A 16,715-nucleotide genomic window follows, 5' to 3' on the forward strand; every position below is an offset into this window, starting at 1 on the left:
GCCTCTTCATCTCGAGCTAGGATCCAAACTGTCTCAATTCGGTCCTGCCGATCCCCACCGCGTTTCGCACGTTCTACCCCTTCCCATTCCGTCGCGACAAATCTGTTACGAGATTTCCACCTTCATCCTCGCCCACCTCATGGCAATGAATTTGAACGGGACGCAGATTCCCGCGGACGGGGTGAGAACGACGACGTCGGGCATTCGCGGTGTCTGCGTCGGCTCCTACATAAAAGAAAGAGAAAGAGAAAGGGTGAGAAAGAGTGATATATGATTCTCCTTGCTTCTTGTTACGACCGCGGATCTAGACGGTCCACCTTCATATCCGGTGCAGCGGGTGAGAATAGCTCCTTAAAAGAACGACCTGATATTCTTTCTCGCTACCGAAACATCGGGCTGATCTGGCCTGACGGGCCAGACGTTGTTCAGTCCACTTGCAATCGATCGCAATAGTGCTTCGAATACGAGAGCTCAAGGTGCGCGACCTCCGAGTGTGCAACTATACTTCTCGTTCCTGCAACGATTTGTTTGTCCCGTTTGTCCATTACTTGTCTGATTCCGAAGTCTGGTGTTCTTAGAAGGTGCCTCAGGTGTCAGGTGCGAGATCCTGTCTCAGGACGAGCTGTGCCTCGTCGGAACTGGCGAAACGTGCATTCGAGGCAAGCTGTTCGCGCGCGGTGACAGGATCTACCCCACTATCCTGCACGTTGCTCTAGCCGCTATTCCGCTGTGTTCCGCCATCCTCCCTCGTTCCTTCCTCATCGTTGCAGTCCAGTTTCCCCCACTTTGCGTGCACCCCGCCTTTTTTTCTCTCTCTCCCTCTCTCTCTCTCTCTCTCTATTCTTTTCTCACCCCTCGCTGTTCGCCACTAGGAAAACCCCTGCGTCTGCTCTTCACACGTTCGCTCCTCGCCGAGAGCGGGGCAGTTTTCGTACGACGCGCCCTTCCGTCGAGTCGCCGAGAAAGAGAGAGAGAGAGAGAGAGAGAGAGAGAGAGAGAGAGAGAGAGAGAGAGAGAAAGAGTGGGGGAGGAATAAGAGAGGGAGATAGGAATGCACACAAATTGCGGTGCAATCTACTGCAATGGTGTGTGACAGACGAGGCTGAAAGTGTAACCGAACGATGGAATTAAAGAGGCGCGATCCGCCACGATCGTCCGCCTCGGGAATTCCTTCTCGCGGAAGTAGTTGAGCGAAGTGCAAATGCTTTTTCATACCACCTGATCTCGGAGATAGAAAGAGAGAGAGGGAGAGAGAGAGAATGCGATAGATGAAAAGAAGGAGAGAGAGAGACGAGAGATAACGTCCCGCGAGTGCAACGAGCTAATCCGCGATAACGCAGAGCAATCTCTCCCAAAGGGATTCTTCCCGGCATCTTTTTCTTGCGATATCAGTGTGGAACGTGAATTGTGCAGGTGCGTCTCGAATGCTTTTTTTCATCTTTTCTCTTTTCGGAGCTTTCCCTTTGGACAGATGCATTCCTTAACCAAGTGTTCATTCATCGCGCGGGTAATAAAATTATTAATCTTCGTAGCTACCTTGTTATTATGTACGTAAATAAGTATTCTAATATCGTCGTTCTCGCGTCAAAGCATTCGTCTCGATCCTTTGAGAGAAATATCAGCGAGCTAGATGCGAATTTGCTGCATCATTTATAATACGTACAGCTTTTAGCTTGATTACAGGCTAATTGCAATATGCGCTTTATACGAGATCAAAGATTGAGATCAAAGGAAATCCAACAGCTGATCTAGATATAATTGACGAAAGGATTTTATGATACGCGTCTCTGACACGTCTCTATTTTAATGAATTAAATTTATGCAATTGATTTGCACGCGAGAAAAAAAGCTTCCCGTAAAAACTTTTCGAATGACAATATCCGCCGATTGGACGAATACTATTGGTTTTTGCACTTTTTTGTTAGATTTACTGGCCACACAAATCGGCTCGCAGTTTTATTTTAAGAGTAGGTCAACATCACAGGATGCGCTGCACTTTCGCATGCAATTGCATTTGAATCTGAATGGCAAATTGATAACTTTTATATAGTAGTAAAATAGTGGCATTCCCAGTTGCGAATATCCACAAATCTGGATAATATCGAATATCCTGATAGAAGGTTATTCGTATTTATATCAGTGATTGTAATATTCGATGCTTTGCTCTCCGAAATGGAGATACTCTCTTTAAAATAAATTATGTTTTATATATGTAGATTATTATTAAATTAATTGATAACAGAATTTTATAGGCGTCGACTGTAATTACAATAAATCAAAATATACATTTTTACATATTTATTGTACCTATTTATTTTTGCATTTTACATATTTATTATACCTATTTATTATGTAAATCTCTCTGTACATACAGATTTATGAACCGAATGCCAATATAATACTGATATCACTGATGAAAGATTAAATAACGTAGATAAATAATGCAAAATTATTACTTTGTTCCGGTATTGCAATCACTTATTTATGGCTTCTCTGTATCACGATAAAGTGTTAAGCTACTATGACCAATTCATTTTCGAAGCAAAAGTTTTAATGTGCGAATAAAATAATATTTTTGGAATAAAAATAATATTTCTTTGAACTTTTCAGTGTTTAATTTTCAAATATTAGCAGCTGTTACATATAGCTTTATGGTATCAATTCGAGAGTTTAAAAAAAGGCAAAAACAATTGTAACATTTAATATTATGTTACATTTTACATTTAAAAAAGAGCTGTTAAGTTTTAATATATATTACATTTAAAAGAGAGAGAGCTGTTGAGTTTTAATATATTACATTTAAAAAAGAGCTGTTAGGTTTTAATAAAAATAAACGTTTTTAAAATATGATTTTTTCTATCTTAAAATTTGTATATATTTTCCAAAATCTTATTTTAAGAAATTCTTTAACATTCAAGTTCCTCTTGTACTCTTTAACTAAAATTGCTTATATTCTGGTCATGCGCCTTTAAAAAAACTCATAATTAGTGATAACTCATACTAACTCACTTACTAACTAGCGATGTGGTATTAAGTTACGAGGTCGTGGTAAAGAGTCCGTGAATTGTCGTTGCAATTAATATAACTTTCAGCTACATCAATCAACTTTTTTCTTGGCGGTCGACCAAATTAATTAATTCAAGTAAGGAAAGCGAAATTTCTTCAACGTCGTCGTACCGCAATTACATATTTTATCGCGTTCTACAATTTTCATCGAAAATAAACAATTGCGAGTAAACAAAGCATTTCGCGTGTTTTACGCATTTAGTGTGTCTCGCCTTGGCGAGCGAAATCAGAACGCATGCTGCATCGTAAAGTGTGTTTTGCCGTTATGTAGCAAAATACGTCGTGTCAGCATCAAACCAATATATTGGGCTAGAATTTACATAAACGCATGCAGCCTTGTGCTTCTGTCATATCCGAGTGTGTGCAAGCAAAACACGTCTATTCCTATGCGCCACTTTATTGGCCAACGAAAACGCTATTTTTCTGCCAAGAAATATCTCAACTCGGTGTCCCTGACAGTGAACAGAATTTTCTCTGCGATCAATCGCACTATCTACTTGAATTAAATATTGTACGAAGAAATTTGTTCGTTGAAGGCAACTAAATCTCGGACACCATTATACGCACACCTGGCTATATTACTGGCAAAGTGGGTTAACGTACTTCCAGGTCCTTATAATCCATCTTATTGATCTTAAAGTAATCGATAAACTCGCGTTCTTTAAACCCCCGTCCCCTGTCCATTTTCTGAAACAATGCCAGCAGTTTTTAACAGGGATTTCGTTTGCCATTTATAATAACTCTTCGCGGATATCATCGTTATTTCTATTCTACGATGACGCAGCTGCTTTCGACGCATATAATTTAAAGGCGCGTCGTTGTTCATTTGTGAAATCTCGGTTTGCCTGTTTTTAAGACGAGATCACGCGACATACGTCAGAAACGCGACAACGACAATTTATCAATAACTTGTCCTACTTTCTTGAAAGAATAAGCGCACGTTTCCTCTTTCGAACGAGGCAATCGTGCTTCATGTATCGCTAATCGATACTCAAGACAAATTCTTTCTATCATTATTTTCGCTGCGCCAGCCACGTATATCATCTTTGAGAGACCTTTGTTTCAACCGATATTTTTTTTCTCTTGCAGGGCGTCACTGTCGTAGCAGGTAACTTCTTAAAGACGGTTCTATTTTTCACACGACACACCGCTCTGTATTGAAAAGTTGATCGCTCCCGCTCGCGCACCGAAGGTCTGCTTAAAACGCGGCCCCTTTCCGTTTTCCCATGACAGCCCGAGGCCAGACAAGACTGAATACGCATGTAAATGGAATCCTCCCCGTTGGGACGACCATACGGGAGTTCGATAAAGAGGCCGCAAAAAGCAAGACGTGAATATAAATGCGCACTCGCGCTTTGAGAATCAGAACGTGCTTTCCTTTTCTGAAATGCAGTCTCGCGTTACGTAGGCAGATGCAGCTTATCGAGAGACACGATAAGCGAGGCTTTCCAAATGCAGAAGAAAATTCAGAATAACGTCATGCATGATAATGTTAGCGAGCTGGAATAAATCACGAATCACATTACCGACGTGCTAGGATAATAAATTATCAAGGCGACAAACAAAGACAGAGAGAGAGAGAGAGAGAGAGAGAGAGAGAGAGAGAGAGAGAGAGGGAGAGAGGGAGGGACTGATAATACTGCGAATGCCGAAAGAGAAGATCGATCGAGTCGAGAGTCACGTGGTTCACGCAATTTCGCGCTGCGTACCGCCGATGATAAGAGCGGATACGTGACGATTTGACAGACTCGATCGCGATACGTTGAGGATGTTGCTTGACAAATTGTATCTCCACCTTGCCGACGAGGATCGAATCGGATCGTCAAGAAATAAACTCAAGAGACTGAGGATGACGGCGGCCGAACGAGGACTTGTGCACGACTCGCGCTTTTAAATAACAGTAACACTATAAGAACGCGCTCTTCATCGCGCCAGCATCATGGGGAATGGCATGAACAAGGTGAGAAATTGCTTTATCAAGAAAGCTTATACTTTCAGATCGATACTTGGGCTTTTAGCTGAAAGAGAAGGAAACGAATGCATTTTTCATACCGGTAGAAACGTAGATCGGGTTCAAGAAGTTCTCTTCTATTCAAGAATAGTCTCTAGAACGAAATTGTATAGAACGTCTCACTTCTCGCGAAACATATTAAATATTTATCACTTTGAATTTTTTTTTTTTTTTTTTGATGGATATAAATTCTAAAACGGGATCGGAATGTTTGATATTCAATTTGTATTTATTTAGCGAGCCTTGTATAATTTATTCGATAATATTGCATTCTGTTTCCTGCATTTTCAGTTATCAGTCTTTCTTATTATCTATTGATGGGATATTTGAGAGCCTTTATCGTGGACGCACGAGGCGTTTTAAAATATTCGCTTTTGCTTCTGTCATCTCGACTATTCATATCGTATCGTCTTCTTTAGCCTATTGACGGACAGCAATTAATTGGCCACTTCATATAAAAGTCTAAAGAAACTTGTCTTAAAAATTTAATGATTCTGAACGAAATGAAATAAGAAATCAAAGGACACTGTGGAGATATTGATTCAATTAATTTTTTGTTCTATTAATAATTCCATTTAAAATCTTTCAAAGTGATTTTTTCTTTACAAAAAATTAATTATTTGTGTGTTATCGCTCTGGGTTGCAAATACTATTAAACAATAGTCAACGGATCTTTGTTAAACGCATCTTTTTTTTCTCGGAGCAACGAGGGGTGAGATTTCCTTTTTATAGAGTGACTATAAGTTCCATTCTGACCGAAGGATTGACTTCACGCCTTTATTACTTACTCGACAACTTGTTTAAACGCATTTCAATATAACGACTTACTAGCGTTGTCGTAACCGCGAGCTTAACGACCGACATAATACGCTTGATAATAATAAAATTTAACGGACGCGATCATACGGCTCGTAATCGCGAAACGGAAGTACGAGAAATAAACCTGACAGAAACGTTGCGGAGAGAAGAAACTTCATTTACGCTAATTCCCTTTGATTATAATTTATAAAATACGATAGAACCATTTAATAAATGATGAGTCGATAATTTAACTTACACGTTATCGTTCCAACTTTTAAAGTATATTTCTTCTTTAAACCACTTTATAGAATTTTATCCTGCTTTGATATAAATTGTCTGCGTATACTAAGCGTAATAGACCTCAATAATCTGTTTGATTGAAGATACTAAATAGGGAATATTTTATATATAAGAACTTTATTTTAAAATAAAATTATATAGTCACAATTTTTGACACTAACACAATATAGAATTTTGTGAAACAATTGCGATAAAACAAAAGAAAGCGAATTAGAATATTATGTAATGTTTATAATCGGCAATTATCTCAATTTTATTTTTTCCACTACAAAATGTTCAATCACTTCTATTCTACACCGACATCAATAAATTAAACTATTTAAAACGAAATATAACCACGTGACATATTTTCCTTGAAACGTCTTGCTTGATAGTGTCAAAGTTTCTTTTATAACCTTATAAATTACGATACAACATTGCCAAATGTATATTTTACATACAAACAACATTTTATATTTCACTCTCGTACATTTGATATACCGAGAAGTACATAGACCATGATTATCTCGTTGCGATTATCTCTTAATCCACGATCGGTCGATGATCCACGTTCTCCAGCGAACTCGATGTTGCTTCCATTCGTGGAGCTTTCATATTCCGGAGATTATCTTGAAAAAATGCCTGATCGAGTACGTCGATAATGTTCATCTTTTTCTTCCTTCTCCTTCTACATTTTTTCATTATGCATTTGATTTTGTATCGTTTATGAGAGTTTCGATTGGTCTCTCGAGTTACGTTCCTCGCAGCTTCCGCGATCGTCATCGCATTAATCAACGGTACAACGTTGGGAGTTGTAAAGGCAATATCCATGAAATGCTGCGACGTCGTTGAAGTTTCCATTGTTGATTCCAACATATGGTTTAGAGTACTCGCAGAATCATTCCTGTCACTCTTGTTACCACTGGAAATAAATAGATTCTTTACAGTAGATAATCCTTTCAATTCTCTCGGTGCTTTGCTTTTGAGCAACGACAATTTTGTATTTCTTCGATTGCAATATTTTCGACACCTGCATTTCTTTTTCCGTTTATGGTGTATCGCTGAAGATTTAATGATATTCTCGGCCACCTGTTTTAACTTTAATAATATTTGATGTCTGATTCTTTCGATCTCGCCCGACTTCAAAACCGCATCCTCGGTAGAGCTCGATGGAGAACGAAGTTGGGACACCGGAAGTGACAGGACGGATGACGTCAAGTTCGGAATGTTTCTCGGAGACCGTTCGAGGAGGGTTTCGATGTCACTGAATGGATGATAGGTGGATCGCGATCGATTTCCCGATGTTATCTGCACGCCGCAGAGAATTGCGCAAACACACCAGACCACCAGCGATCGGAATCGCATTTTCGTCGCCAACAATACAAGCTGCACGACAGCTTGTTTAATATTATTTTTATTATTACTCGTTCTTTCCACGAATATGTTTGCTCTCCTTTTTTCTACGTTTACGTTTTTTTTTCCTCTCTTTGTTCCCGATCGATCGATGGCGAGACTGCGATGTGGTCTCGTCGATTCGGTCGTTCTTTCTCATCTAAAATCAAAGCACGTGGAGGAGCGGAGAAGGGAGCAGATCCAGCGATACAGTACGGGGGAGATGGGGGAGGGTAATCACTATGCGATAAAAAAGTTCGAATGAAATTAAATTGCGGGGGAACTGAGACTAACGACCTGCGTCGGGAAAGAATGGATGTTTTTGTAGTAGCCTATTGCGACGAGAAAATAAATGTCACACACACGAACGTTGTTGAAGAGATTGCCGTAACAGATTGCTTTTCTGGACGTCTTAATTTACCTATCGCTCATCGCGTTAACTCGCTCTCCAAACTCATTTATATGAAAGAAAAGAAGACGATCCTTCGGTATAAAATCGAACCGGCGATTGAAATTAAATCAGTATCGATCGAACAATCGTGGAACAAGAAAAACGGTAGAATTTAAACTAATGTATGCCTTCAGCTGTAGCTTAAACACTACCCTTCATCAAAATTCAATATTTGCAAACGGTAAGCTAATCTAAGATTAACACGCCGTCGACGGCCATCACAAATTCATCACGCAGGTTTGCTTTTTTCTCCTTCGGTCTGACCTGGATTTCTTCGTCGTCTAATCTTAAGTAATCTTTCGTCAAATAGACGCCGAGAGAGGCTCGATATTTTAAATTAGGGCTGCCGAAAAGGGAAAGATAGATAAGAACATTTTAAGAATGACAAATAAAAATGATTTATTGTTAATTAAAGTCGCGGTTAAAGAAGCGCACTTTATAACGTTTTAAATTAATTATGAGTTAATTATGATTATGGAGTCCTTGATTATGGAGTATCTAATATTAAATATGAAGTATAATTAAGACTCGCCTCGAAATGTAATTTTCTCGCGCTTTCTTTTGCAGGTGCTTCCTGGTCTTTATGTAGGTAATTATCAGGATAGCAAGGACGCCGATCAGTTGGAGCGTTTCGAAATTACGCATATTCTGGCTATTCACGACACAGCTCGCCGTTTGCATTCCGTAAGTACAAATAATGTGCAGAGTACGTATTTTAGAATGAATAATCGAATAATAGCGGAAGGATAGATTTTAGAAATGTTTATATTCTCTGTAAAAATATAATTATACTACATCTCGGTTGCATTTCAGGACAAGCATTATCTATGCATCTTGGCCGCCGACAGTCCTGATCAGAATTTGTCGCAATACTTTTCTCTGTGCAACGATTTTATTCATGCCGCTCGTCTTCGCGGCGGAAACGTTCTGATCCATTGGTAGATATACATTTATTGTTGCATCATATACAGGATATTTTAAAATCGCTGGATTATCCTTTTTTGATTAGAATTTTTAAATCGATTTTAAATGTTCTTTATTGAAAATACCGAATCTACTATTTTTTCCCCCAATTATCGATTAAAAAAACAAATTTTGGTAACGAGTGAAAAATGGCAGCAAGAAAAAGATGTAAACTTTAAACACAAGAAAGGTACAAGTAACTTGGTCAAAGAAGCTGGTTAGAAGAACATTCAGTGATTTTGAAAATATACAATATTTAAAAATTCCATAAAATTTGCGATTTATTAAAATAGAAAATAGGAGCTGAATTTTTATGAATAAAACTTATTTTTTCAGTTTGGCAGGAATGTCGAGGAGCGTGACAGTAGCGGTGGCCTATATCATGAGCACCACCAATCTATCTTGGAAAGAAGCGCTCAAAGTCGTTAGAGTCGGTCGTTCGATTGCAAATCCGAATGTTGGTTTTCAACAACAGCTCAAGGATTTCGAGTCTAGCCGTTTACAAGATGTAAGTAATAAACAAACAGAATGTTTCTTCAAATTTGTAGCTATGAAAAATTCAGACTGTACACACAGTACCTTCTTTTCTTTTTCTTGATCTATTCCTTTTGAAATACAGTGTAATGCTCTCTTTTTCCCGTAAACAGTTTTTCTTCTTTTTTCTGCGTCAGAATTTTATTCTATCACAAAAATCTTCGAATCGTTCAGTTAATGTTACTTTATATTATTATCGTCAAATTAGATTTCTATTGTATTATATCTTGATATAGGAGCGTAATAGGTTGAAAGAGCGATTCCCTAGCCTCGCTCTCGCCGAGTCCGACGCTGAAGCCTGCAGATCCACCCTGAGGAATTACGAAACACTGGCTCTAGCGAAAGAGGTTTGCGAAGGTAAATGCGCCATGGGACGCACTTGTCCAACCGGGCTTTGCCGTCAGACAACTAAGAGGTAATTACATTGAAAATCTCAGTTGTAAAGCGATGTACACATCCTTATCCTGTCCAAGTATAATGTGACAAAAGAGAACTACAAAAGGTTATTATACACTAGACTAAAACATGAAATCAAATGGAGATGATAGAGAATGTTACGTAGAATAAATAATGTATCTAAATTACAGGACTCTGAGAAGGAAGTCATCCACCAGCAGTATCGGAAGCGTGTCATCCGGCAGGACACCTCCGCAAACACCACGGATGTTACCATCCGCGCCACCCTCGCCGGCTTTGCACAGATCATCTAGCGTTATGTCCACATCGAGACCGAGGAGTGGACCGGCAGGATTGCATTCTTATACCGGAGGATCCGCTCCTCCTTCTAGGTAAATCTTTTCAGAAATTCTCGAAATTTTATTATTTTATTAAAGCGTTACAATCTACAATTACAATTGTCATATTTATTTTAATTGTTATATTTATATTTATATAAATATGAGATTGAGAAGAAAAACATATCCTTTTACCAAGAGAAAGTAGATTATTTATTAAAGAAAAGAAAATAAACGAACGTGTTTTCGGACGTTACTTGGATCTCGCAAACTGAGACGCGCTTCTTGAGGACTAGAAAGGAAAATATTAAGTTAGGACTGTTTTTTGGCTAAAATGCGCAAAAGTTCCGAGATGTACAAATTATATATCATATTAAAGAGTTAAACGGAGTCGAACCATAAAAGAAATCGCTAACAAAAATAATAAATCTAAAAGTTAAGCAAAATATTGATACATCCCAAAAATTAAACAACAGAAACTGTATTGTTAGTACTTAAATACATATAATTTGATAAACATATTCGTTATTCAAAGCTAAAATCAAGCGGAAACCAAACGATTATCGAATTCTTCATCGTTTATCAATCACTCGATAATTCAAGTTGTTCGTGTTTAAGATTAATGCAGTGCTAGTAATCGCTCAATTCCCGGGATGTTTCGATATCTTACTTAATAATTTTTTATCAATAAATATGTATTAGATCCATCGACTTTTATATGTCTGTGATTTCTCCCAACATTATTATATGTCTGCGATTGTTCCTAATATTTCCCCCAAGATAAGTGAACATCACTTAATTCCGCTTAAATATAAAACTTTTAATATATAACATAAAGCTTTCTCATTTTAATCGAAAAAACAGTCCTAACTTAACATCCTCCTTTCCGAAAGTTGAACAATGTTGATTATTCAGGGCCGTGTCGAGGGTGGATCTTTCGGCGGCTGTCGCCTGCAGCAGCAGCAACACCAGCCTCTCCGCCATAGGCAGATCGAGTGCGTTCTCTAGTAGCAATTGGCGACTGACCGCCGGTTCCGCGCCGAACACGCCGAGACCGACGCCGCCGGTCTCGCCACAACGCTGGCCAAGGCGACTCTCGAATCGGCAGACGCCGCAATTGCCGGCACCACCGGAATCGCATCCCTCGACGATGACGTAGCATCGGGAGTCGCGCGGTTCTCTGTCGAGCCTGGTGGAATAACCGAAGGAGATCGGCGAACCGCTCGAGGATTTTATCGCCAATATTACGTGCTTTTCATCGTCGGCAGATTAAATTACGTAATTGCTATCATTCTTTGACGTTGGGAGCGATTCGGATGAGTCTTGAAAAGAGATTTCCGGTAAAAGAGAAAGGAAAGGTTTCGAAACAGGTATATTTATGCATTATATAAAGACGTGCCTGCGAATGTTTTTTTTTTTTTTACATTTGGGACATTCGGGATATTTACTGGAACGTATATTATAATTGTTCGAGAAACAGAGGAGGTAAATAATGATCTATGTGATTTTGCAAGATAATGCCATATTTGGCTTAGTTTGAACTCGTCGGAACGGCGAGTTCCGAGAGAAACGTCGATACACATCGAATGCATCGTAACGCATTGCTGGAAATTGTTGGTGATATTGACTTATATAAATTGTTACAAGTTGTTGCTTATATACAGCGAGAAAGTGCTTTTACCGTGGATAGGATGGGGGAACCGATGAAATTCTTCTCGTAAGGGAACACTTCGTGTTTTATGTGAGTTAATTTCGCGTCCCACAATTAGATCTTCGCCCTGATTAGATTCTCTCACGGAGAAATATCTACGAGTAATGATATATATCGACGGGGATACTGACAATCTGTCATTTAAATATATCACGAGGTTGAATTGGTACGATCGCGTATGGATCGATCTGTGAGGTGAAGTAGTAAATTGGAAAGATTGACACATTCGGGACATGGAATTAATCCTTTGGGGCTTTATCGGTTACAACGATAATTGCGTGCAATTAAGTGCGAGAGGTTATTTAGCGCTTTTATGGCGTAGTTCAATCGCGCTCGTTAACGACTCATCGCGTGCAATTTTTTCCTCGATAATGCGTGAATCGTTAGCAACTAATTACTGGTTGTGAAAAGGAATATTGCTCAAAACGGCAATTATGCAATATCTACAATAACGTTTCCAAAGGATTAATAAAAAAAAGGAAAAAATACATATATATATATGTATATAATCGAACGCGCGAGCATTCGAACGTAGATCAATAGTTTTGAATTTGATCGCGCAAAGTGATGAGTCGTCGAAGAATATTTTTCGATAGAATTTGCGGCGTGCATGTGTGTGTGTAAGAATTAATATAGATGAATCGTGATGTATCAAGAGAACGAGAATATGCAAAATGTCAATTTTTGCTTCCAGATCTATGCGCGATTTAAAATTAGACCTATAAAGGACCGGATAGTTTTGCGCGAATACGTTCGTAGTAAATGAGGGATCTTCATTCCACAAACCTGTTCCATTAATTTCGTTCGCAACCGTCCATATGATTGTTGGCTTTCTAGCGAGATCGCACTGTTTTATCACAAGTTGTTGAAGAAGAAGGAAGAAATACGTATATATACATATATACACATATATATACATACACATTACACACATGTTGGAAATGTACACATACATTGTTGCGCGAAGGGCTTTCAGAGAATTTTATAAGTGCGCCGATGATCGCAATTATATTATTATATACGAGTAAAGTAGTAAGGGCATTAGGCAAAGTTATTGTTGTCTCGTCAGCACGAGCACCAGTCGTTTACGAATGAGTCGAGGTAACGTCGCTTTGATCCCCCTCAGTATCCCTAGTGTGCACGATAAAATAATGTAGATCGTTTTTAAATCGTTTCCATGTACGTTTCACGTACACGTGGAAAGCTACGCATCGCGGCAAATTATTCGATGTACAAGCAATCGTCATACCAGCCGATTCTATCAAACGCGCATTTTTTGTCCCATTAATCGCGTACATTTTCTAAAGAAACATGCATTCTATCCACGAACAAAGTTAGATTCATATTCTAGAGACGTTCTCTCTTGCAGGGGAATAGCAAATTCATAAAATATTTTTTTAAAAAGATATTAATAAAAAGATATTAACTTTATTATACTACTACACATACTCTAAAGAGGACAGTGTAATTAGAAACATAAATTATTGAACTTTAATAGCAAACTTTTGAAATCACTAGATAACGTTGAATTCAAATTTTATTGAATTTGAATTAGAAAAGGTAGAGTCGTAGTTATCTACAAAGTAACTGCAGAGAAAAAGCAATATTTTATTGAAAAAGTATTGTAATATATATAGAGTGTCTCACTATAATCGTACAATATTTTAATCGCTTCTGGAGAAAATTTCAGTATTAAAATGTCAAGGTCATAATAATTTTTGAGTTGTAAGCCAAGTTAGCCAAGTTGATTAATGGTATCGTGCAATATTTGCACGTTTGCGGTAATTGTATTGATCCATCATTTATTACTCATTTTCACGTGATATTGATTCTTACTGTTCGGTTGATTTCACATTTTAGTTTTCAGTTTCTTATATATAGATATCATAGCTACATATCTATATAGACATATATCTTTTTATATATACATTTTGAGATGCAAAGGATAGAATATTCGGTATTTATTTTATAAAACGTTAAATATTTCGGGACGATAAAAAGCTCTGTTTACATATCGACTAGCACATGGTAGCGCACGATGCGTCATTTTTGCATATCGTTGCGTTATTCCTCGAAATAACTACGATCGCGAAAATTGAAGACGCCAGTTACGTGATCTATTTTCTGTATTATTAAAAATCACGATTAATTTCTGCATTATCCGGTAAAATCGATAAAATTATCGATGATTATTTATTAAAGCAGATATTTATCTATCTAGGCACAATTTATTTATTTAAAATAAAAATCGGTGGAAAATGAGTCTTCTGTTCTATGGCAGTATTTGCGGCTGATAATTATTTTTCAATAATAATATTTAGAATTGAATACATCTTACATGGAGGGTTGAATTCACTGATTTAGATATAACTTTACCGTTATTAATGTATTGTAACTCGAATCGCCGGATTATTATCATTAGTAATATAATAGTACACGGTCGGATACAGTTTCGGATCAGATTTCAACTAACAGAAAGCCATGTGTCCGACCACAGATTAATAATACGTGTTCTTCGTGAATTATGCGTGCAATATTGAACTTTTTTGTTTTATTTTTTCCTACGTCGTCAATACATTAATTAATTTATTATTTAAAATATCATTTAAAATGTACGATGAGTTAATAATATTAAATATGATTTATTTATCATTTAAAAATCGTCAATGCGCACGTTATTATTCATTGTTAAAAGACAAAAGATATATCTTTAAAGAAGATATCGCTAAAACCAATATTGAAGTGAGTCTTTTTTCACGTTATTTCTTTCGTCGCGATGTAATAAAATACACGTCGCGAACAATTAACGTTAGAAGTGCCGCCTTAAGTGCCGCACAGTCGTTGTATTCTGGTGATTAGTGCCCGTGCGATTGTAATTAACTGTGTCTTTGTGAATTAAAGTTGTGTGAGTGCTATAGAAGAAGCAGTGACAACGAACAAATAAAAGAAAGGGAGAAAGAAAGCCTTGGAGGCATCAAGTGACGGTTAAGCATCTGTAGGGTGAGTAGAGTTTATTTGAGGAATTAAGCAATTATTTCCGTTTATTTGATTTGTTTATTTAAGTGATTTATGTGAGAATGAGAAAAAAAACTTTTATTTATAAAGACTTTATTTATGCTTAAGAAAACAGCTTTTTTTGACAGTTATATGATTATTTTATTAAATATCTAATTGAAAAATTAATAGAAAATAAAACATACGTAATTATTTTTGACGATTTGTATTATGCTGAATTTATTTTGAAATTACTGCTGATATATTTTGATCTTGTATTTTGCAATTTATAATTAGTATGCATATTACATCGGTAAGTTTCGAATTATCTTTTACTTTATTTGGTAATGGATTCATGAATATAATATTAGATAAATACAATAGATTTATTATTCTGCAATAGATGAGATAGAACACATTAATACAAATATTTAATCGTGGGAAATGTATAATTGTTCATTGATTTAGGTATTACGCATTCAAGAATGTACACATACAATAATCATAGAGTGTTGTTGTCAACGCATTATTGATTATTCGGTTATTTATTGACTCATTTTTATGTTGTATTAAGCAATGGAGTATCAATTACGAAGTGCCACATAAACCGCTTCTAAATTTTGAGAAAATTTTACACTCATAAATAAAATAAAGATAGAAAATATTTTAGTTATAACAGAAATTTCACATAGCAAATTTTGATAAAAAAAAATAAATAATACTGCAGTAATTTTCTACAGTAAAACATGTAAGGTTAATTTTATTTTTTTCTTGTAGGATTTTCTCATGGATGAAGATAGAACAAGATATTTTTTTAAAATGATATATACATTATGTATTTCTGTATGTGATTATGTATATTTTGTTACATAAGAATATATACACGTGTGTATATTCATGTATAATAGAAATAAATTTATGTATACCTATAAGCACGGTAACAAAAAGTTGTTAATACTTATTTGCTTTAATGAATTATCTCTTGTTCCTTTTCATATATATAAATTAATCAAACAATGTTAAGATGATAAACAATAATATAACTTATTATTCTACGATGACGTATTTAACAGACCGTTTCGAGCTTTACTTAGCCCTCCTGTATAAATTCAAATTACTTTCTATATATTAATAAAATTCGCAATAATTATCTCACTTTCTATTATGACCTTTCGTTTTGCTGTACGAATACAATAATGCTCCTGAATTGATAGTCATGAAGTCAAGGTACAAGTCCAGTTTTTTGGAAGCCAATTCTTCGCTTACCAGCGAGAATAGTGGAGCAGATCCCCTATCAATTTAGGGGATTAGTATTATGATGTATTCGTACGGCAAAACGAAAGGTCTTAATAGAAAGTGAGATAATTATTGCGAATTTGATTAAAATATAGAAAGTAATTTGAATTTATACACAACTGAGGAGAACTAAATAAAGCTCGAAACGTTGTGTTAACGAAATACGTCATCGTAGAATAATAAATTATATTATTGTTTATCATCTTAACTTTGCTCGATTAGTATATATAATAAACCTTGTATTTTAATTTGTTATATTTTAAAAATATAATTTGAAATCTGCATTTCAAATTCCCTCTGTATATATATATATTTTCTCTAAAAAAATTAGTAGTATATAATCTTGAGTAGAATGTAATATTACATAATATTGTGTAAAGAAAAAAAGAAGTCAGAAAATTTAAAAATTTATAAGTACAAATAACAAGCACAAAAGAATACGTCACAGTCACAAATGGCAGATTCAATTAAATTATTTAAAGA

The 16,715-nt window shown here is 36.4% G+C and overlaps 1 protein-coding gene across 1 annotated transcript; it reads left to right on the forward strand.

The window, feature by feature from the left end:
- The first annotated feature begins 1,017 nt into the window (after nucleotides 1-1,017).
- On the forward strand, nucleotides 1,018-11,390 carry LOC108768761 (dual specificity protein phosphatase 15). Its single transcript, XM_018519322.1, has 8 exons — nucleotides 1,018-1,413; nucleotides 4,156-5,026; nucleotides 8,568-8,684; nucleotides 8,814-8,938; nucleotides 9,300-9,471; nucleotides 9,734-9,912; nucleotides 10,085-10,285; nucleotides 11,147-11,390. Exons 2-8 carry the CDS (start codon nucleotides 5,006-5,008, stop codon nucleotides 11,388-11,390), a joined length of 1,059 nt encoding a protein of 352 aa, XP_018374824.1. The 5' UTR covers nucleotides 1,018-1,413; nucleotides 4,156-5,005.
- Nucleotides 11,391-16,715: the final 5,325 nt, after the last annotated feature.

Source organism: Trachymyrmex cornetzi, unplaced genomic scaffold (assembly GCF_001594075.2).
Source record: "Trachymyrmex cornetzi isolate Tcor2-1 unplaced genomic scaffold, Tcor1.1 scaffold83, whole genome shotgun sequence".
Lineage (NCBI taxonomy): Eukaryota > Metazoa > Arthropoda > Insecta > Hymenoptera > Formicidae > Trachymyrmex > Trachymyrmex cornetzi.